At 45.7% G+C, this 23,583-nt stretch overlaps 1 protein-coding gene across 3 annotated transcripts in view; it reads right to left on the reverse strand.

Annotated features, from left to right (window-relative positions):
* The window catches only part of RIPOR2 (RHO family interacting cell polarization regulator 2), a 107,705-nt gene extending 92,964 nt beyond the window's left edge, over positions 1–14,741 (reverse strand). For all 3 annotated transcript variants that reach the window (XM_080805407.1, XM_080805406.1, XM_080805408.1), the window contains exon 1: positions 14,628–14,741. In XM_080805407.1, the coding sequence (XP_080661533.1) occupies positions 14,628–14,688 (61 nt within the window). In that variant the 5' untranslated portion in view covers positions 14,689–14,741. The remainder of the gene's footprint in view (positions 1–14,627) is intronic.
* Between the last annotated feature and the right edge of the window lie 8,842 nt (positions 14,742–23,583).

Below are 23,583 nucleotides of genomic sequence, written 5' to 3' on the forward strand. Positions count from 1 at the left end.
CGCTGCCCTTGCTAGCTTCAGGGTCTAAGCGTCTTTCTTCCTAAATCACCACTTCCCATTCTCCGCCCCCACATACATTTTAGGCAAAATCGGGATACTGTATCAGCGACATCCCGTCTCCCCACCCCCGTTTCACTTTGCAGAGGTGAGAGTGGAAGTCTGACTCCGGGAGCACAGCCCGCTCAACCCGCAAATCCTTCCCTGGTAGCAGGAGCCAGGCCCCATTCCCATCCCCCCACGGCCCTCGTCTGCTCACAGGCGGTCCACAGCTCTGGCAGCTTTGGGTGGGAGCTGTGACGACAGGACAGGGCGCCGTCACCCTCCCTAATTAGCCAGGCAGCAAGGCTGCTCTACTATCCCCAGCTGACAGCGCTCTCGAGCCTAATGAATTAGTCACGCCACCAAAGTGTAATTGGCTGTCACATTCGAAATAGGTCATTCACGCTAAGGCTGCTGGAGGTGAAGATTTCACCAGCAAAGCCAAGGGCTTTGGTTTAAGCAAATCTCCAGAGAAAGGGGCTTCTCCAAGCAATCCCCCATTAAATATCTTTCATCGAATCCCGGTTGTTTTCATTAGCGGCGGCAAGAAGGGTCCGGAACAGCTTCTGCCGGCTCTGGTGTGTGTGGGGGGGGGGGGGTGGAGGGGAATGGGATGGAAGGCTTTGTTCAGCCTCTTCCTTCACTGACCCTTCCTCAACGAGCCTCATGGGGCTCCTCGAGAAAGAGAAATGTGAACACGTGCTCTCGTTTGTCCTTTGCACCCAAGGCGATGGCCAAGTCAGAATGAGGAACGGGTCCAGCGGGCAGCAGCAGGTTTCGGAAGCGTGAGTCCACCCAGGCCTCTGGGAAGAGTGCCTGTCCGCCCCGGGAGCCACGTTCAAAGAGGAATTCAAGGTCAACAGCTGTGCCCGAGTGCCCCTGCATTTCATGTCCTAATTCACAGACATTCAGCCCTCTTCACTTCTCAGAATACACTTGCCCTCTTGTCGGCAAAGATGTATTATTCAACTCAAGTGCTTGCTGGGATACAAATATTTGACCGGCTATTTTAGGGTTTGGAGACTTCCTCACGTGTTCATCTGTTCTTTTAATGGTTTTCGAGGATACCCAAGGTGCTCTTTCGGAGGAAGAACAGTTTTCCCAGGATTAAAATAAAGAGAAGTGACTGAAGGCATCGCTTGGGGGATTTGAGTTAAAATCAAAGCGAGTGTGCGGATTGCTAGCTCTTGATGTTAAATGGATGTGGGACTGGGAAAAGCTGATAAATCTCCTTGGGGAAGGGAAAGAAGGGAAGGAGTTTAGCAATGAGATTGACCCTTGCCTGCCTTCTGTTGAGGAAGACAGACCAACAGCCTCTGGAGGTCTCTTGCAGCGGAGAGTCTATGGCTGTAGAGCCTTGAAGCAGAAGGTCAAGAAACACCAGCATTTTCACCGGGTGGGCAGAGCACACAACTTAGGAGGCCCCATGTCGATGGGAGTCACGCTCTTCCACGACTATCAGATGTGTCATAATGCTGCTTCCAACGACATCAAGCTGTCACCTCCCGAGTGCCCGGTTTTATGGAACAGCCCATCTAAGTCATACAGTCCAATCCCCACAAGCTAGAGCTGCATCCGTGCGTAATTTCCACTGATGTATGTGCCACAGATAGTTCCCACGTGTCCACTGTTGTGGCTGCTCGGAGTGGGACTCCGTGAAGTCAGCCACTATGTGTACCTATCCTGCAAACGTAGCGGTCTGAACCGGACTCCTGATTCCCCATCATGGCCACACGCCTTCCCACCGCCAACCCCCCACCTCCAGCAGCCCTGCTCTTCTCAGTAAAGAGCCATGTCAGCCTCCTAGATGCTTGGGCCGAAGCCTTGGAGTTATCCTTGGCAACTCCCCCCACCCCGCCCCTTACTTCCAGAATTAATCAGTGTCAGGCCTGGGAAGGGCCTCACCCGCTCTCTCCCGGAACAGCAAGGCTCCCAAATGGCCTCCCTGCCTTTGCCCTCCACGCCCCCCACAACGTCACTTCCAAGACAACAATCAGAATGATCCTTCTGAAAGGCAAAGCAGATTATGTCACTGTGCTCAGCACCCACCAGGGTCTTCCCATCACCCAGGAAGCTAAAATTCAAATCCTTACCATGGCCTGTAGGGCTTTACAAGGACTGGACCCTGCCCCCCACCCCGGAACCTCCTGATTCTCATCATGCACCCCTCTCTCATTGCACACACCAGCCTCTGGCTCTTCCTGGAACATTCTCCCCCAGAAGTCCAGGTCAGACCTACAGCACCAGCAAGAGTCTGGCTATCAGCAAAACCTCCCCCAGCCACCGTGTTCTATCCTTCTCACCCTGCCCTCTTCTCCAAAACCCGTCCTTCCGTCAGACACGGCCTGTTCTTTCTTGTCTACTGTCTGTCCCCCTCCAAGGCAATAGGACTTCACAAGGGGTAGGGCCGTGTGGCAGTCACCTCAGGTCCCAGGAACTGAACAGAATCGAACGGAGCACATGGTAGACATTCAGTAAGTATTCTTTTCTTTTTTTCTTTCTCTTCTTTCTTTCTTTCTTTTTTTCATTCTTTTCTTTCTTTCTTTCCTTCCTTCCTTAAGATTCTATCTATTTGAGAGTGAGAGAGAGAGGGAGAGCGCAAGCTGGCAGAGGCAGAAGAAGCAGACTCGCCACTGAGCAGGGAGCCCGATTCGGGGCTCGATCCCAGGACCCTGAGATCATGACCTGAGCTGAAGACAGAGGCTTAACCGACGGAGCCGCCCAGGTGCCCCAGTAAGCATTCTTTAAATGAAAGATAAAGTAAATCTCATATCCTTAAATAGTTCATAAGCTCCTGAAGTGGCTCTTTTCTGATGATTCTACTTCTTTCTAGAGGAGCCCCAGTAAGCGCTCATCTCAAAACATTTATGCAATGATTCTAAAAACTGATTCCCAGCCAGGCAGAAAGTGGTCGGCAGAGTTCCCATCCCTAACTCTTACGCGTTCTGTTACGAAGAACAGTCTTTCTAAGATCGTGTCGGCTAAGTCCAGCCACGGTCACAATCAGCCATTTCTATCTCTCATGGAAATTCAGTTCCCTCCTGTGACATTTATATGGTTCGAGAAAAAGTAACTATTGTGCAGACTTTCAGGAACTGCCTGGTACTTTCTGTTTTCTGTTTGAGTGTAGTTATTCCTAACTTTTTTTTTTAAAATGTGGATATATATATATATATACATATATATATAAAATATATGCATAAGAATTACCATCTTAATAAATCTTGTGTACGGTTCAGAGGGTTAAATCCATTCACTGTTTTACCAGCAATCTCCGAGCTTTCTTCATCTTGCAAAACTAAGACTCTGTACCCTTAAACAACAACTCCTAATTCCCCCTCTTCCCAAGCCTTCTTTCTGTTTTGTTTCCAGACATTTGACTACTTCAGCTACTTCGTATAAGTGGAATTATACAGTATTGGGGGATGTTTTTGTTTCCTTTTCGTAACTGACTTCTTTCACCGAGTTTAATGACCTCCCGCCCCTCCGTGTCATAGAAAGTGTCAGAATTTCCTTCTTTCTTTCTGACTGAAGAATATTCCAGTGTATGTAGGGACCACATTTTGCTTGCCCATTCGGCCATAGGTGGGCAACTGGGTTGCTTTGCCCCTTCCGACTGTTGTGAATGCTGCTGCTGTAAACTCGGCTGTACAAGTATCTCTTCAAGACCCTGCTTTCGATTCTTCTGAATATATACCCAGAAGTGGAATTTCTGGATATGACAGTTCTATTTTTCATTTCTGAGGAGCCGTCACACTGTTTTCCCGAGTGGCTGCGCCATTTTACATTCTCACCAACAGCGGACAATGGCTCCCTGACTCCTTTTGACAACACGCTATTTCCCCCTCCAGCAAGTTAAAACCACTCAGAGATGCCCAATAGAGCTAAACATTCCTGCTGTTTCTAACGCTTAGCAACCAGGAGCCAAGCAGCCCCCGCTAACTGTGTGTAAGTGTGTGTGGCGTGGTGCTTTTCACTCATTCCTTCGTGCCTGTTTTGAAAAGGCTTCCTCGTCCTCGAATTAACACGCAGGCTAAGTGGACACGCACTGCTCTGCACTGCAGGCAAAGGGCAGCAGGCAAGAGCCAGCTCTGTCTTGGGGTGATCAGAGCTCTGCTAATCCCACGTAATCTTCTCATACATGGGTGATGTGTTTCCACGTGTGGTTTCTCTGGGTGATTCCCCCCGAGGCCTGCCATAGTCACCCCACAGTGAATCGGGAGACTTGGGGTGATGTGTGTGGAAGAGCTGAGAAGAAGACTGGAGTCACACTCACACATCAGTGGTTCCTTACCATGAGTTTCCAAGGACTTCAGACCTTGGACACCTGTCAACCCAAAGAGTCACATGGAGAGGAAAATTCCTTGAGCTGATGCAGAGATGTGAGTGAAAAAAGGACTCTGGACACACCCTGTGTGCCTTCTTTCAACTCATTCACTGGTGGACTGGAGGTCCCTAGTCCCACTCTGTCTCCCTTAAATGATGTGGCCTTCCTTGTCCAGCCTCCCCAGCCCAGTGCACTCTGCTCTGTCTTTGGCTTTGTCTTGGACCACAGATTTTCCTCATTCTTCCAGTTGGTATTACACAGCAGTGTCGTATGGTGACGTGTATTCTCTCTCTCTCCCTCTTTTTTTGCTGCATAGAAAAGAATTTACTCACTTTATGAACATGAAAGGATGAAAAGACTGAAGGGTAATAAAACTTATCCATCTTGGGTGCCCTCAAGAGGCTGTTTAATCAGCCAAGGTAGTTCGAAAAGTATCTGTAATCGCAAAGAAAACCCTAAATGGGTGACATGTATTCTCTTAAAATGAGTAATTTAAAACAATAAAACGGTGATAAATGTTCTCTTAAATGGGGACTTAATAAGATTCTCCCAGCAGATGTGAAAAGGGGAAGAGCTAGAGGGAGATATGGTTAAGAAACTCTCAATGACCTCAAGAGGCAAAATGATTTGGAATTTGATAATGTAGACCCGGGGTCAGCAGACTTTCTCTAGAAAGAGCTGGACAGCAAATACGTTAGGCTTTGTGGCCCAAGAGGCAAAAACAAGGAAATTATACTGATACCTCCATATAACAAGAGAGAAAATAAACTTTCACCTATTTTTACTGACACAATTTAAAATATAATCAGGCACTTTCTCTTTTTCAGTAATCCTGGTCGGCTTGGGAGAAGGATGGAATTCTTTTTCTTTGGGAGAACACTTTGCATAGTTGGTGTTCAGGGTTTACTGTTCCCCATCACCAAATCAATTGCAAATGTTCACCTGTAAAAACCATTCCCATCCTGCAGGCTATGAACAAAAACAGGCTGCGGGCTGGGATTGGCCCATGGGCCGTGGTTTGCTGACAACTCCTGGCTAGGTCAAGAGAGGGCAGAGAGCCACTGACTCACAGCCTGCCCTTCTCAGCAGTGCCTGGGAGACTGTAAAAGCTGGAGTACCATCACCGTTAGGAGGACACACAGGGCTTTTTACATCCTCTGCCCTGTAGCCCGCGCGTTGCAAATAACCAGATGTTGTGTTGTCTTTTCTCATACAAATGGCGATGCTCCTAAACCACCACCATCAATTGTGTCTCCAGGAGAGGGGAGGATTTGGGTTAATCCATTGCCACTCGCCCCTGCCACAGCTGGTACAGCTTCTAACCTAACTGACCAGTTACGTGCAGCGGTCACAACGCCCATGGAGTGGGGCTCTACCAAAATGTGTTGATTCATTCCCAGCAGGTCAATCCCATCCACTTGTTCTCTGCCCCACGCAGGATTACTATTAAGCAACTGAGCTACTGCTTGTCTTCTTGTACGTGTGTGCATGTTAATACATTTACAAAAATGTATACACAAATAGATAACCACAATTTCCTCCAGGAGGTTTCAGTCATTGAAAATGTTTTAAGAAGCAGTGGAAGGAAAAACCAAACGGAACACCAGGAGACAGGATGTTTGTTGTCAAAGCTTCGTTTACAATACTAACTGCTGTCCTAAAATATTGTGACATGTGTATAATTCAAATTTCAGTGGGGGTTATCTTTAAATTAGAAATGTTTTAACAGCTATAGAAAGCCTAGCCTTTCTCAGATGACTGAGATGGGGGAGGCAGTAACTGTGGTATGTTTGCTGTAAGTAAGTACTGACCCAGGAAATAGGGACTGTAGGTCGTTATAGATGCTGTTAGAGATGTGATTCCTGACCTCCAGAATTCCTAAGGTGAGGGGACTCTCTCCACAAGAAAACTGCCTTAGCATATATGACTCTTCAATACTCAAATTAATTTTCAGAGGTAGACCCGATTGGCGAACCATAAAAGATGGGTAGAAAATCACATACTTATTTTGTGCCAGATGATGGGGTTATTCTGAGCCCTGCCTTGGTCATGTGGTGGACATCAGAGAGAAGCCAGGCTTTTTAATTTGTGAGCCAGAAACACCTTTATATTCCCAGGAAAGCATGTGGAATGAGGAGTCTAGATAACTCTGCTCTCATCAGCTTGTGTCGGTTGTTGGTCACAGGTCAAGAGGAGGAAAGGGTAATTGTATAGAAGGGGAAGGCTGGGGCAGCTGAGAAAATCAGTCTGATAACAACTGACATTTACATAGTAGGCCCTTAATGGTTTTTCATTACCTCAACATTATCTCCTTTAACTTCACAGAAATTTTCTGAGGAGGCGACCACCACCACCACCATGACCACCACCATCATCACCAAGACCACCACCATGACCACCACCATCATCACCAAGACCACAACCATGACCACCATCATCATCACCAAGACCACCACCATGACCAAGATCATCACCACCACCACCACTGCCCTGACCACTCTCATCATCACTAAGACCATGACCATTATGACCACCACCATCATCACCAAGACCACCACCACGACCTTCACCACCAGCACCACACCACCACATGACCCCATCATCATCGCTATCATCATTACCACCACCACCCCAACATCATTATCACCATAAATGTCATCATCCCCACATGAAAGAAGGAAATGAAGCTTCTGAGGGGTTAGGTAACTTCCCTAAAGTCAAACTATGAATAAATGGAAATCGATCTTTTGAGTCTAAATATTATGCTCATTCTACTATACTACCTTCCCTCAGTTTGGAAGTCTGAATGGTAACAATCAAAGATTTAGAAACAATGGTAGCTCTAGAATTTTTGTAAGCAAAGTACCTGGTATAGCAACATGGCTGGAGAAGGGATTTGTTCCTTTGCTAGGAGCTGTTTGCAGAGCAAACATACAACTTTGCACACAGAATGCAGATCATTTAAAATAGCTGTGTTTTCTGAAAAAGCTTTTTTAATCATGTTTTTTATTAAAAGTTAAAACTCTAACTTATGTCTCAGTTTTTAGGGATACTAATGGAGATGAACCAGGGGCTGAAGTCTGCCCCACCCCGAAGACATCCTTGGTACCCCTCAGTATATAAACCGAAAATTGAAGAAGAGTTTGTTTTTCCTAATATTTCATCACATAATTTATCTGAAAGTGGTTAAAAGTGTCTTCCACAAATTACATCTGCATATCTGATTCTCTGACATACTTTTCTTCACATACCATTCTAATCAGTTCGTTGTGCTGATATAAATAGGAAGAAAAATCCCACCATAGAAAATATTTTCATATTTACCCTCTCAGCGTTTCCCGAATGCCAATTTATAGAGAAAAAAAAATTCTACTCAACTGCTCAACCAGCTGACTCCACTTGTGATCTGGAAGTCAAGGTATTCGCTTCCTGTTTTTAGCTCATTACATCTCACACTGAATGGATGGTTTAGAAGGAAGCCGAGAGGGAGAAGGGTCCAGCTGGTTTTCCGCTGCTGCTGTTTGAGTGGCATAGTATGCTGAGACTTTTAACCCCCAATGATCCAAAGACTAGGAAGGAAAACATTACACTGAAAAGACAGCGCCATAATCTCATCACTGCGGTAGGCAGCAACCTGATCTTTTATTTAGAAACGATTATTCCCTAGGGCTCCACCTCATTATTCAGCAGAAGATGAAATACCAGATCTTCTTCTGTTTGCTAGGTTATCTATTACTGACAGTCTTTATAAAGGCGACACAGTGTCTTCTTCCTCTCTCAAATTCTTACTCTGTATCCATCATTGATCTTTCTGGGTCTTCTGCCTGAAGCATTTGCTGAGGGAGGTAAAGCATGGAAAAGTGTCACATGCGGAAAGTTCACATGAGAGTGACGGTAATATAAATTATTTTTAATTTGTCTTCCGGAGTAAAACTGGCCATTATACCCGCCTTTTGCTATCCCACCATAGGTCAAAATCTTTCTCTTAAAAATATCTAAAAATGATCAAATAGATTGTTTTTTCCTGGAAGGGAAATTCTAGATGCCCTACGAGATACGGTAAATGACCTGGTATGTCTACCAACAAGGACTGAACACTTCACATTCTCATCCGATCCCTCCCTCACTCCAGGGCTGACGCCTGCTAAGGAATCCTCCCTTTCCTGGTCATTCACATCTCAGGCTCCCCAGAAGCCAGGCGCCAGGATACTCTGGAACATACAGAGTACGTACAATATCCCACCAGCACCTGGGTGCCTGGGTGGCTCAGTCAGTTAAGCCTCTGCCTTCAGCTCAGGTTTGATCCCAGGGTCCTGGGATCAAGCCCCACATCAGGTTCCCTGCTCAGCAGGGAGGCTGCTTCTCCCTGTGCCCCTCTCCCCTCATTCACATGCTCATACTCTCTATCTCTTTCAAATAAATAAAATCTTAAAAAAAAAAAAAATCCCACCAGCACTTGCATTTTTGGTTTCACTTTCTTCTCTCCATTTTACTTGCCAGGACCAGTCACTATTTTTTTTTTTTTTTTTTTTTTTATTCCTCCCTAACTCTTCTCTGTCCTTCTTCTGGTAGTGGAAATAGTCATTTCCATTTGGCTCAGCTAATACATTTTTCTTCTTTAAAATCTCTTCTGAAACCCACTGAATCACAAACATTGCTGTTGAACGTCACAGCTGTTTGGCAAACAATCAATAGGCAAAATTTAGCCATCCAAAAATAAATGAGAAGTTGAAGAAGCTGACACTTGCTGAGCACGCTAGAACACGTGAGGGGCCGTCCGCTGGGGAAACCGCAGCTCTAACACATACGCTGACTTGAGTAAGCGAAGTGACTTCCATCAAGGGGGAGGGGAAGGCCACCAGGTTCTCTGTTTTGGTCATAACAACCACACATTTCTTTTGCTTAAAAACATTTTTTTTTTTTGGACCACACATAAATGGGTGTGCTTATAATTTTCATTCTCATGTCCTATAAAAGACATGCTTGAGTATGTCTTATACCATTCCTAAAAGGACTTGGCTGGCTGCTCATAAAGATATGAGATAAGCATTTAAAATGCTTTATTTGTGCTATTGGGCCCCTTGGCTTTGGCCTGATCTAAATAGGTCACCCTGAGGTCATTGGAGGCCATAAATCGGTGGGGGGGTGAAGGAGGGAACTCGTGGTTAAAACAGCCCACATAGCTTTAGTGCAATGTGCTATTTTAGTTTGTGCCCCTGATATGACACCATCTCTTTGGCACCAGCAAAGAAAGCTTCCTAGACATCTATGGGAAGGGAATGTTTTGCAGTCATCCAAGACATAGGTCACAGAGGCATGAATTACTGCGGGGAGGTCTGTGTCTGCTCCATAACCTGAGACAAAGGAGGGAAAACAAGTTCCAAGCAGAGCATTTCTCCAGGACTGAGGGTGAAGCTGATCCAAGCAATCTTGGCAAATCACGAGAGCAAAGAGGGACCAACTGTTCTTAACTCAGGAAACTAGGGCAGCTCTTCCTGCCCATTTTCCAATCCCATTACTTGGGTGCACTTGAGAACCCCAGATATGGATTTTTGGAGAAAGGTCCAACATAGCTAAATACCAATTATTATACTTATAAGGCGTAAAGTGTACTCTAGTCAGACAAAAACTCCAACTCTTCCCAGCCAAGAGGTATATAATTTTATGCCCTCTCACTCTAAGATTTTATTTATTTATTTGAGACACAGAGAATGGTTATGAGAGAGAGAGCACAGGCAGTGGGGAGGGAGAGGGAGAAGCAGGCTCCCGGCTGAGCAGGGAGCCTAACATGGGGCTTGATCCCAGGGTCCCAGAGAGCAGACGTTTAAGGATAAGACACTTAAAGCAGATGCTTGATCGACTGAGCCACCCACGTGCCCCTACGTTCCATCTCTTCATATTTTTTCCATAGAGGGTATGACTTAACCTCTGAACTTTTATACTAGCTTTGTACATATTCTTAATTTAATCTCTTCTTCTTTTAACTTTGGGAAGGGCACAACTAGTTCAGGAAACAACAAAATATGCCAGATTAGACTGCATAATTGTTTCCCTATTAAAAAAAATCTCTTTCTAGGGGTACCCAGGTAGCTCAGTGGGTTAAAGCCTCTGCCTTCGGCTCAGGTCATGATCTCAGGGTCCTGGGATCGAGGCCCACATCGGGCTCTCTGCTCATCAGGGAGCCTGCTTCCCTCCCTCTCTCTCTGCCTGCCCCTCCGCCTACTTGTGATCTCTGTCTGTCAAATAAATAAATAAAATCTTTAAAAAAAAATAAAAAAAAAATTTTTTTCTTGGCTTCGTAAGCAGTAGAGACAGAAAGTGGGCATCTCTTCTACTTACAGTTCTCTGTTTTTTTTTTCCTTTGGTAAATCTTTTGCCATTTTCTTGCTCTCTCTAAACAGAAATTTCTCTTGAATGGGAAAAGGTGCTCATTTACTTGGCCTGGGGAAAGGAGAGAGGTTTGGTTCAAAGCGAGTGGTATTTTTTCCTGAGTGTCTGTTGGTCTGTCCAAGAGCGACACACAGCTGCTGGTTGAACGCTCTCCCTTTTGCCCGTTCATCCACAGCCTGGAGGGTTCTCCCCCTTTGGGGAGGTTGAAACAGCGTTCGCAGACGCGGTGGCCCGTGACGCAAGGATTCTCTTGCTGTACTGCACTGTACCAGCCCCGGGGGACATTCCAAGGTCCTACGAAAGCTTTGCTGTGTCCTGTGGCCTTTCTAGAAGCAAGGCCTTACAAGGCACATGAGTCTCCAGGGACTAGAGGAACCCGAGAAATACTCTGTACTCCTAACTGTGAGCTCTTAGTGCGTTGTTATTCTAACCGTTGACTTAATGAGAGAGCACTGAGTGGGGCTGAAAATGGGGCAGTGACTTGTGGCTTTGAGGAAAGAAGCAGTTTTAACCGGTGCCAAGGAGTCATTTTCCGCTGCTGAACCAGCGACTGACGGCCGCCAGGGGAACTGTTTCCTCCCACACACGCGCTCTGTTCTGTTCCTGAAAGCTGGCTGAGGGCCTTCGGGGTGCACGACACTGTTTTCTGTTAAGAGTCTGATCACCACCAGAATTGTTATAGCTATCATTACTCTTACCGTCCACCCAGCTACCTCTACTCACGTACGCCACACTAGCTGTCAAGAAGGCATAGTGATAGAACAGATGAAGCCCTTTAATTTGATACGTTTGAAATAACGATGGGAAAAGAGCATCTCATTCCAATGACTGATTTTTCCCTACCTTGGTAATCCGATCAATCAATTTCCCAAGAAAGAATAAAGTCTACCTGAGAGCAACCATGTTCTGGATGGCCTGATGATGGTGGGGTTATTTGGAAAGCAAACCCAGGGTGCTCTGTGTGTGTGTGATTGGGTGGGGGGGGGGGAGAGAAGGGGGAGAGGAGAGAATCAATATCAGGACTTCTGGAGGGTAGGTGGAGAGCTGCTTCTCTCTCTCACTAACCATTTGCAACTCTCCCCTAGAACAAGAACGGAGGAACACACCAGTGCCTCTTAATTCTGTGACCTTAACATTTTCTTTAACCACAGAAAACAATACCTGAAGCAAACAGGATCTCAGAAAGGCAGTTAAAAAAATATTGTGAGCATGACTCATTTTTTTTCCTCCCCAGATCTCTATGTGGTCCATAAACCTAAATGAACTTATATATACTTGTAAGCAAATGGACCTAAATTCTAAATTTGTGTTCCTTTAGGGGGAAAGGGTTCTTTAAAAATGTGTCCATTGCGAGGAAATATGGTTGCCTTAGTAACAAGCTCCTGGGCATTTTCCTTCCATTATGTCAGAGAAAACTCATTGTACCAAAAGCTTTCTGCTCTCCGAGGCGTGTTAAGGGAGCAAAAAGCACGGATGAAACATAGAGCAAGCATGGATTCCTGTAGGTAAATCCAAGCCACCGTGCAGAAAAGATTAAGTAATAGAATGCTGGAAGTTTTTAAATGAAATCTTACAGAATGTGTAATCACCCTCTTGTTCTAGATGAAAGGAGAGGCTCAAAGAGATGACATGACTTGCCCAGGGCCCTACACCACATGACAACAGGGTCCGCGCTCGAAAGACGCTGCCAACAACTTGTCTGATGCGTTTTCACCATCTCATACCTCTGAACGGTGGTTTACGAAGCTGAAGTTCCGTAAATAAGCTCTATTTTGAATACATGAGGTTAACCCAGCATGTGAAAAACTCCTGGGCATGACCTTCTATTCCACTGTAGGAACTGGTACTTACTGAGCACTTAACTATGTTGTAGGTATTTTTCTAAGCCCTTCCCTGGAACAACATTTAATCTCCACACTGCCTGGGAGGCTGGTAGTCCAGTTTATAAGTGAGTAAACTGAGGCACAGAACGATGAACTAAACTGCTCACAGTCACAGCATGATTTAAAGGCAAAGCCCGGGCAATGTTAATTCCATTGCTGAAATGCTTGACCGTCACCCCCAACAGAACTTGTTTAAATGAAGCACCCCAGCCAGACAGCGCTCGCGGAAAATGACAAACGTGAGCCAGAACTCAGAGAACCCAATAAAAACACACCGTCTGTTGGACTTAAAAGGATTCTTTCGCTCAGCTCTGGGGAGTAAGCTCCAGGAGAAATGCAGCCCAGAAAGTATAAAGCATATCACATGTGAACTGCAACGCAGATATTACAAATCTGTCGTGAAGGAGATCTGTATGACCCTACAGGTATTACTGTCCCACATCAGCACTGGGAAAAGAGGGTTTGTGTTGCTAGTTAAGTAATTGAGCAAGTCACAAAAGGAGTTCGTGGCACATGAGAATTTCAATCTGCATCTTGTCTGACTCCCTACTTGACTCTTCACCTTGCCCGTTGAGGTTGAAATAATCCCCTAAATCACCAGGAATGCTCATGGGAGACATCCTACAGGTTCCCCTAGCCTGCATTACTCAGGTCTAAACTCTTCCCGAGGGTGGGGCCACAACTCAACCGTAATGTGGCGCATCGGCCTATAGATGGCGCTCTTTAGCACCATAGTCAGACACAGAATGGCTTTGGGGGAAAGAAATGTGATCTGGGCATTTTGGGAATTGGGTGAAAAATCACCAGATTGTCCATTCTAAGCTTATCTTCATAGCTGTAAACATTTTTAAAGTCGTGCAGGGAGTAAATATCTCAAGTCAAACTTTGAGTGGCTCTAAATACCTCTCATCAAAGGGAAGCAACAGATTGAGGATTTGGCAAACACCAAGGAAGCCCGAATAGGTACTCTTAAACCTGATCTCGGTGATGATAAAACTTCACATTATGATTTTAAATATTTCTGAGGCCAGAACAAAATACTAGAAAGACATCGAAACATTGGTAGTGGGTACAACCTAGATGAGCAGGTTGCAAAGGAGTCTTACTATGATACAGTCTGTAATTTTCTTCACTGGGTTTGTATTACTTGAGTGGTCACTCAAAATGTTGCTAGTGCTCCTTTAAAAAAAAAAAAAAAAAAAAACTACTTGGTAGAGTTTTCAAAAACTTACCAGCTATGGTTTCTTATGGAAATCAACCTAAGTGATGAGGTCCCTGAGCCTGGCTCACCATTTATTTAGACAATTTCAAGTTCTAGAAAAGCTCTTTTGCCTGTGGTCCCTTCTCATGGGCAGCATTTGACCAAGACATCTGTAGGTTACTAGATTAGCCACTGAAAATCACAGCCCTTCCAGCCAAACCCCAGCCCACAGGTCTGCTTGTGGAAGGACTACAGAGTAAGAAGGGAAAACTCCACCGTGCCAGTGGGTATCAGAAGCTGGCGTACCAGCGGGAGGAAAAGGAGGAGGGCATGGGGAGTTGGGGTGCCAAATACCTCCAAGGAAGAGAAAAAGATCCAGACGGAAAGGGAGAAGGGGGAGAGGCAGCTAGTGCCACTGAAAGCAATATGGTACCATGGGGAACCATCCCTGGTCCATTTGTCTGTCTGCTACCCTAGCAGCTCTGCTGTGTGCAAAGCACCATGACAGGCTTCCCTTGACATGCTAGACAAGAGAGCACGTAAGAAGGACAAGGGGAATAACTGAACACTCACTTCCTAACCTAAACATTTATCTAGTCATGACTTAAAAAGAAGAAGGTATTTGGAGGAACCATTCAACTCCCTTGTGTCCTGCTTTGCCTTATATTCCTTGGTGCCTAGATTGATGCTTACAACCACCAGGATGCTTTCAAAATACCCCAGCTGGGCAAAGGTTTCAAAGCTAAGCAAAGTCGACCAGAACAGCTTCTGCCAGAAAGACATTTACCTTCACCAAAAATATCATCCTCTTCCTCGCCCAGGAGCTCCTTAGGGTCCAGATACTGCATCTTGGAGAGGGCAGTCCACAGGCCACAGCAGGAGGGTGGCCACGACAGTCCCCACTGACAACAGTGCTCCCCAGGGCAGTTTCCTCTCCGGGGCTGGGCTGGGCTGGGGCTGTAGGTTGTGAAAGCCCTTGGGGAGGCAGCTTCCGGCCTCGGCAGCTTCATTCATATGAATGAGCTCCAGGAGCCTTTCGAAGAGTGCATTCCACGTGGGGCTAATTCTTGCCCCAGAGAAGAAAGAATCTGGGGGGAAGGGGGCTGCAGATCAGGTTTGACCTGAACACAGATACCACTATAAAGTCCGAGTGCAATGAATTCTTTCAAAGCTATAGCTTTCAAGATTCTCTTAAAGAGGAAGTCAGGCTTTTAACTTTCTTATGAATTTGAACACAACGGGTAGCATTGGAAGGAAGGGGACCGTTCCCATGCCTCTTATCTGCTTCCACGACCATTTCTCTGAAAGCTCGAACAGTCACTAAACCACACAGAGGAGGCATCTGGGGGGAACCGAACTTCTAGCGTGCTTCTAATTCGGAAGTTTGGCAAACCTCTTGCATTTGAGGAGGCAAAAACTCTACGAATCTTTAAACCCAACTTCAGTGCATGTGTAGGTTCTTATGAGCTCAGCTAATCAATGGCCAAGCAGCAGATAACTTGTTTGAGTCAAACAACTTCATTTCACTTTGACTGGGTCCTCAGACCATCACTAGTGTAGAAGAAAGAGAAGGGACACCAAAAGCGGCTCCTCCCGGAGGGAGGAGTCACCAACCAGTAAGCTTTCTCAGGAGAACAGGGCGGCGTTCCCATAGAGAACTACCCAGAGTGCCCTAGGTTCCCAATGGTTGCTAAACCCCAGTCTCGGACTGGTGCTGCAGCTTCATCTGGGGGCTCCCAGAGCTCTCTGTTGTGTCGTAAAGACCTCACAGGGGGTCAGAAGCTCAGAAAAGGCTAATAGAGGGATGGTTAGCCCCCCATATTGACTTCTGGCAACTTTGTTTACTGAGTAGGGGGTTAAAAAAATACATACATATATATAAATACACATATATATTTTAAAAAATACACACATATATATATACATATATGTATATGTGTATATATATATATGTATGTATTTTTTTTTTTTTTTAATTTGAGAGAGAGAGAGAGAGAGTGAGAGACCTCACGAGAGCAGGTGAAGGGCAGGAGAAGCAGACTCCTCGCTGAGCAGGGAGCCTGATGTGGGGCTCAATCCCAGGACCCTGAGATCATGACCTGAGCTGAAAGCAAATGCTTAACCGAGTCACCCAGTGCCCCCCAAAATATGTATTTTTCATAGGCTTTCTTTTTTAGAGCAGTTTTAGGTTCACAGTGAACTTGAGAGGAAGTAAGAGTTTTCCCATACATTGCCTGCACATCCGCAGGCACAGCCTCTCCCATTAGGCAGCCCGGTCCCCACCCCCAGCAGCCCCGATCAGAGAGGTGTGTTTATTACAACTGACGGACTTACGCTGGCACATCGTAACCACTCAGAGTTCATACTTTGCCTTAGGGTTCACTCTCGGTGTTGTACACTCTAAGGATTGTGACAAATGTTTAATGACGTGTGTCCACCGTTATAGTATCATACAAATTAGTCTCAGTGCCCTAAAAACCCTCTGTGCTCTCTCTCTTCATCCCTCCCTCCCACCCACCTCCTGGCAACCGCTCATCTTTTTTAACTGTCTCCATATTCTGCTTTTTCCAGAACGCCATATAGTTGGAATCATACAGAATCCAGACTTCTCAGGTTGGTTTCTTTCACTTAGTAATATGCATTTAAATTTCTTCTACATCTTTTCATGGCCCGCGAGGTCATTTCTTTTTAGCACTGAATAATACTCCCCTGTCCGTGTGGACCGCAGTCTCTTTATCCGTTCCCCTCCGGAAGGACGTCTCAGTTGCTTCAGGTTTTGGCAGTTACAAATAAAGCTCCAGAAACATCCGTGTGCGGGCACGGGTGTGCATATGAGTTGTCGACTCCACTGGGTAAATACCAAGAAGCACAATTGCTGGTTGCGATGATAAGACTATGTTAAGTTTTGTAGGCAGCTGCCAAACTGTCTTCCAAAGTGGCTGTGCCATTTTGCGTTCCCACCAGCCATGAGCGACCATTGGTATTCACACTTGGTATTCACAGCCTTCCAGACTTTGGCCGTTCTCATAGGTGTGTGGTGGTTTCTCACGGTCTTACTGAGCGCTTTGGAGAGACCACCACTCTGCAACCTCAGAACCTGTCTCCTCCTCTATCAACTGCACCCTTGACATTACGCCAGCCAGCTTCTCCCAGGGAGAGTATGGGAAAATGGGGCTGCAGGAGTCCAGCCGTGACAACGTGTAACCAAGCTCAAGGGGTTTGTTGCTTGCAGGGCATTAAATTGAACACAACCAAAGGAAGTTTGGAAGCAAAGAACTTTTTTTACACCTTACAAGTAAGGAGACAGGGACCTTGCTCTCAAAACACCATCTCTCCCTGGGGTGAGCATGGGAAGCTTTCACTCACTGTATTAGGGGCTGGGGGTAGGGGGCTGGCATATATATGGGGGAACTCACATGTATTCTATTACTTAGGTACTTTGGCTCAGTTGTACAAGTCTAGCGTGCCAACATGCTAGTGCATATAGTGCACGTTCAAAAAATGCGGGAAACCCCACCCATAGGAGGAGACCTTTGTATTACAATGAGATAAAGGTAAGTTCAGGACAACTCAGAGGGCAGGGGGGCTTCTGCACAGGTCCTCAACTCCAAACCCACTCAAAGGGGCTCACAGGAGGGACTATCAGTTGGGTGTTTCACTGGTGGGAAAAAACCCACATACCTTCTCCACTTTTCCCTTACCCCCTCCCTTCCGCCAATGGCTTTCAGCGTTCTGATTTGAGTACCTCCCCACTGCATGCTAGCTAAGAGAGGAATTCTCAAGTCCGTCTGACATGAAGGGCTACTCGGGCACCAGCATGGGCTTACCCCTGTTTCGGTTGCTGTGGGGTTCCCAAAGAGAGCTTCCCTCAACCACGGCTGGGATCATCCCTAGGGCGGAGTTTGGAAATATATGAATATTTGGGGTTGCACAATGCCTGGGGTATTACTGGTACTTAATGCCTTGGTAAGCTTCCTGTAATGCATGGGACAGTGGCTCAAGAGGAGGAACTGTCCAGCCCCAAAGGCCAATAGTGCCCCTCCTCCACTAAAGAAACCCCGAGAGGGAGACAGCTAGAGTGGATTCCTTCTCTAGCTCTCCTTTGTTTCCCTCCCTCCCTTCTACCACCACCCCCCATCTTGATTCCCACTCAAATGACTTTTCTGATCAAAGGTTGTACTTAATTACTTAAATTAATAAAAATGGATCTGAATAGTAAGATGATACAGCCACCACGGAACAGTATGGAGAGTCTTCAAAAAATTAAAAACAGATGCCATGTGATCCATCCATCCCAATTCTGGGTATAGATCCAAAAGCGTTGAAAACAATCTTGAATTGATACTCGTTCTGCTATGTTCAGTGCAACATTATTCACAATAGTCAAGATATGGTAGCAAGCTAAGTGTCCATTGGCCGATGAATGGATAAAGAAAGTCAGAGATATATATTATCTATTAAAGAAGGTGAGAGAGATATATATCTATCTCACCTTCTTTATCCGTTCCATAATGGATCCATCCATAATCCACCCAATAACCCATTCAATAATCCATCCATAAACATTACTCATCCTTATAAAAGAAAGAAGTCCTGTCACATGTCACAACGTGGATAAACCCTGAGGACATGATACTAAATGAAATAAGCCAGTCACAAAAAGACAAATACTGTGTGACTGCCCTTATGACGCATCTGAAGTAGTCAAGTTCATAGAAACAAAAAGAATGTGGTGGCCAGGGGCAGGGGGAGCAGGGGGGAAGGGGGCTGTTTTTTGACGGGTGTAGAGATTCCAGCATGGAAGGTGAGAAAGTTCCAGAGATCTGTTGCACAACAATGCACATACAGTCAACGGGGCCTAAAAAATTGTGCAGAGGGTAAATTTGTGTTATTTGTTTTTATCACACACACATACACACAATGGGTCCCAATGCTGGAGACCTGGTTTCACACTGGCTGGGAGGAAGGGAAGGCGTCAGTTTGGACCTTACTGCACTTCCCCCCTCGTCCCCATGCCCTTCAGTCTCTACGGCCCCACGATGGGGAAGCTGTTCTTCCACAGATGCAGCCACGGGACTCCGAGAGCTTCAAGAACTTCCCTAAGAGCACAGAGCTGGCAAGTGGCCGATTGCACCAGTGCCAGAGCTTCCTGTTACCTCTCGTCAAAACAAACAGTTTTAGGAGGTGACTCCAGAACACCTGGGTCCCCACATCATCCCTGGGGCTCCTGGGATCTCTACCACGTCCATCTCCTCCCATCTCAGAGCCACCAGGTCACCATGCTAACCCTGACCGCCACCCACCCCCCCAGCCTTTCCACATCAGTAACTTAGCACAATCTCTGTGGGCCTATTTTCTGTATCTTCCTGTTATGGGCTTAATTTTGTCCCCTCAATCCCACCACAATTCATATGTTGAGGTCTTAACCCCAGCACCTCAGAAGGTGATCTTGCCTGGAACTAGGGTCATTGCAGGTGTAATTGGTGAAGGTGAGGTCATACTTGACTGGGGTGAGTCCCTAATTCCAATATAAATTGTCCTTATAAAAAAGGGGGATTTGCACAGAGACAGGCACACAAGGGGAACATCATGTGAAGATGACGGTAGAGATCTACAAGTCAAGGAATGCCAAAGATGGCCAGCAAACCCCCAAAACCTACAGAAGAAGCATGGAACAGATTCCCCTCACCTAGCCCGGAAGGAACCAACCTTACCGACACCTGATCTGAGACTTCTAGCCTCCAGAACATGAGACAACAAACTGTAGTTACTGAAGGCATCCAGGCTGGGGTTCTTTGTTATGGCAGCCTTAGCAAACTAATACACGTAAGGGAATTGACATAGCACTGGGGACACTATACACACGTGGTCATAATTATCCAACTTCAACCTCTCACAGGGCAGCGTGGGCCATTTCTCTGACTGAAGTGTCAGTGGGGGTAGAGAATGAGTCGTCATGGTGCTCGGTACAAAATTTCAACAACCCGTGGTAAGTTCCCCTCAGTCTCATCTTCTCCGATTTGGATATTCTAAAAACACAGCCAATAGTGTCTAAGAACAAACCACTAATGCCAGTGAGAACACTTCGAAAATAAGGAAGATAGAGAATATGGTCCCTGCTCTCCGAAATTCACACTCTCTTTACAGAGATAAGGCGTATACGCGTGATGTGTGTTAGCTAAGCCGGAAAACTAATGAACTACAGAGGCAACCAACAATATGAATAAATTTCAAAAGCACATTGTTGGGGCACCTGGGTGGCTCAGTTGGTTAGGCATCTGACTCTTGGTTTTGGTTCAGGTCATGACCTCAGGGCCCTGGGATCAAGCCCCATGTTGGGCTCTGTGCTCAGTGGGGAGTCTGCTTGAGATTCTCTCCCTCTCCCTCTCTCTCTGCCCCTCCCCACCTAAATAAAAAATCTTAAAAACAACAAAAACTGTTGACTAAGAAAAATTTCAAAAAAATATAAATTGTATGATTTTTTTTATATAACTGCCCAAAATGGGCAAAATGGAGAAAATATATAACTAAGAGCTAACACTTATATAATGCCAGGCATAGTTTCAAGTCCCTTGATTCACTTAATTCTCATACCAACCCTATGAAATCGGTATTATTATCTTTGTTTTACTTCTAGGCCCAAGAAGTAAAATGACCCATTCAAGGTCATGTGTCCCATGATGGAGCCGAGATCTGACTCAAGCCCCAGCTTTACCCTCACTCACCACATTCCACGGTCTCTGATACGTGGAAAACATAAGGGACAGTAGAGCCACTGGCAGCTCTCCAGCTGAGGGTCCTCCAAACCTTTCCTGACATGGCTCCCACCTCCTGTTACCCTCCCAGCTTGGGACGCATCCACTCATTTTTCAGAGCTTGATCTAAGGGCTCCTACCTCCATGCAGCCTTCTCTGGTATCTCCAGGTGGATACACTTGTCCTACTCCCTTGCCCCACCTATTTATTTCTGTACCTCTTTCACCCCTGCCCTTCCCTCCTCAAGGGCAGGGCCTCTTTCCTCTTCAACTTTGTGTCTCCAATCTCCTAGGATATTACCAGGAAGAAAGTCATTGATCAATCTGCATTTTTAAAATGAGTACCAGTGATGAAATGAATGGCAGAAAGCTCCAGTGTGAATCAAATACAAGAGGGCAAAAGTTTTACTGGGGAACTCACCCTAGAATCTATAGGGGAGGGAAAAAAAAACCCTTTTCCTCTATCCTTTTAGGTCTTTAACTGGGACCTGTGAATTAAACCGATACAAGACAGATTAAGAGGAGAAAGGGTGTAGAAATTGCATGAACATTTCCATATACAGAGGGCCTTCATGGAAAAGAGGTCAAAATCCCAGAGAAGGGGTTGACTCGGTCTATATATCATTTTAAGGAAGAGGAACAAGCTGTGGGTCAGTGACTAGACAGAGGAGAAGGGGAAGGTCTGGGCTCCTGGAGGTGGTAAAGTTGGGGGAGGGGACGAGGACGTGCATGATCAATAAGGGCTGTTTAATAACATCTATTAGACGCACTCATCTCACCGTCTCCAGTGAGACAAGTGGTCCTCAGTGATGAAGAGTCATTCTTCAGTGATGAAGAGTCATTCTTCTCGCCCCGGTGGGAGAGAGCAGACCTTGGCAAAGTGGACTGCCTGCCCTGCTTTTAGGCAGGAAGGGAGAGGGCAGCGAGTTCTCTTGTGTCTGCTATTTCTCAATTGCCATCAGCTAAAAATAATCCTAATGCCAATGGGGCATATTTTTGGGTGGCCTATTCTGAGCCTCTCCAAATCCGTGCTAGAATAGAAAGACCAAGCCTAGGAAAGCTCAGTGCGCACAGCGAGGCCGTCCGTGAGGGGGAACTGAAGGCTTGTAGGTCACAGGGAGTAGCTGGACTAACTCCCAAGAGCTGAGTCAGGAATGACAACCAGAAAACCTTGCTTTTTCAGGGACTGAGGCAAGCAGCTCTGACCCTCAGATATGGGGTAGAGAACAAAAGTAAGGATGAGCGAGTGTGAGCCAGCTCTTCGGTTGCAAAGACTGTTTGTGACAATCTGGGCTAAGTGTAACAATAGAACCTCATCAAGGTCAAAGTTGCGGGAACTCGGCAAAGCTTTTACACGAACCTAAACTGTTGGTACCCACTTTGTGCTATCCTGGGTGTTCAAATTTCAAAGACATGTGAGTCCCATCCTTGCTTTGAGGAACTTTACTCGTGGCTTCCACGGTTATTCATTCATTCAGTCAGTCGTGTATCCATCTATCCATTTGAAAAATAACCATTAATGTCTAGTATATGCCAGGCCCAGTGGGAAACATTTAAGTAAATGTGTAAGTGTGCATGTGTTGTGCTGAACATAAAAACACCAACACAATGTTCTTTTGTGGCATGCAACTTTAGAATGATCAACTGTTTATTAATTTTAAACATTTTTTGCAAGGCTTGCTGTTTTGAAAAAGAAATTTCCATCTGTGAAGTGCTTAAAGGAGAAAGCCACTCTAGTGGGAAAATAACATCATCCAATGTGGGCTTTCATTCCAATAGCAGATGAACATCACAATCCTTTCTCTGTCCCCACTTCTGGAGAATTTCCCAGTCCCTCCAGAAAGTGTTTTTGATTTTCAGAAACAAACACTTTAGAACAGGGAAAAGAATCTGAAATAATTAGGGATAAAATGTCCAGAAACAGAAAGGAGAACCAAGTAGGAGAGAGGAATTGAAACTGAGGAGTGGTTGGAATCAAGAAAGAAAAAGAAGGTAAAAGAAAAAAAAAAAAAACAAAAACACCTGACCAAAAAAAAAAAAAAAAAAAAGCAACCCACAGAGCCAGAAATAATGTTCTCTTTGGGTACCTTGAACTGTCAAAATGCACTTAAAATGTATCTAACGGCAAAATGCCCCAACCAAGGAGCTGAGACTCAAGGAATGTGGGTTTTGTTTTGTTTTTTTAAGATTATTTATTTATTTATTTGACAGACAGAGAGCACAAGTAGGCAGAAAGGCAGTCAGAGGGAGAGGGAGAAGGAGGCTCCCCACTGAGCAGAGAGCCTAATGTGGGGCTTGATCCTAGGACCCTGAGACCATGACCTGGGCCAAAGGCAGAGGCTTAACCCACTGAGCCACCCAGGTGCCCCAAGGAACATGCTTTTTAATGACATTCTTGTTTTTAGGTTGCTAAGAGGAGATCAGACATTCTGGATGACAGCCCAGAGGCTTTGGAAGCCTTCCTGCGGGCTCACCAAGTTTTAGCTGCATCTCTCATTTGAAGGGAAACACTCGTGACAGATGCTGCAGAAGGTTGCAGAACAGGCTGACTGAAGCCCTGGATGCTTCTCTTCAATGGAACTGAAGACAATGAGGGTAACTGCCCAGTGAATGCACCTGCTCACTCTTCTCTGGAAAGAGGGAGAAGAGCCTAGCAAAAAAAAAAAAAAAAAAGCTTTCTAAGGCAAGACTCACACTGGGTATGGTTTGCGAGGAATAGCCTTGGGCTAAGAGCCTGGCGGCTGGGAATAGCTAACCCACAACTAGTGACTTTATAAAATGGCACGAAAGGCACTGGTTCTGGAATTTGACAGAACTGAGTTTGGATCCTGGCTTTGCTACACCAGCTCTTTGACTGACTTTATTGACTCTGACTCTGCAAGATGGACTAGGAATCCAGAGTTCAGCCCTCTCCCCTCAAGCTGCTCCAAAGTAAAACACAATCTTTATCAACACCTTGTGCTAACAACACAAATACAACTTCAAGACT

Source organism: Martes martes, assembly GCF_963455335.1.
Source record: "Martes martes genome assembly, chromosome: 6".
Classification (NCBI taxonomy): domain Eukaryota; kingdom Metazoa; phylum Chordata; class Mammalia; order Carnivora; family Mustelidae; genus Martes; species Martes martes.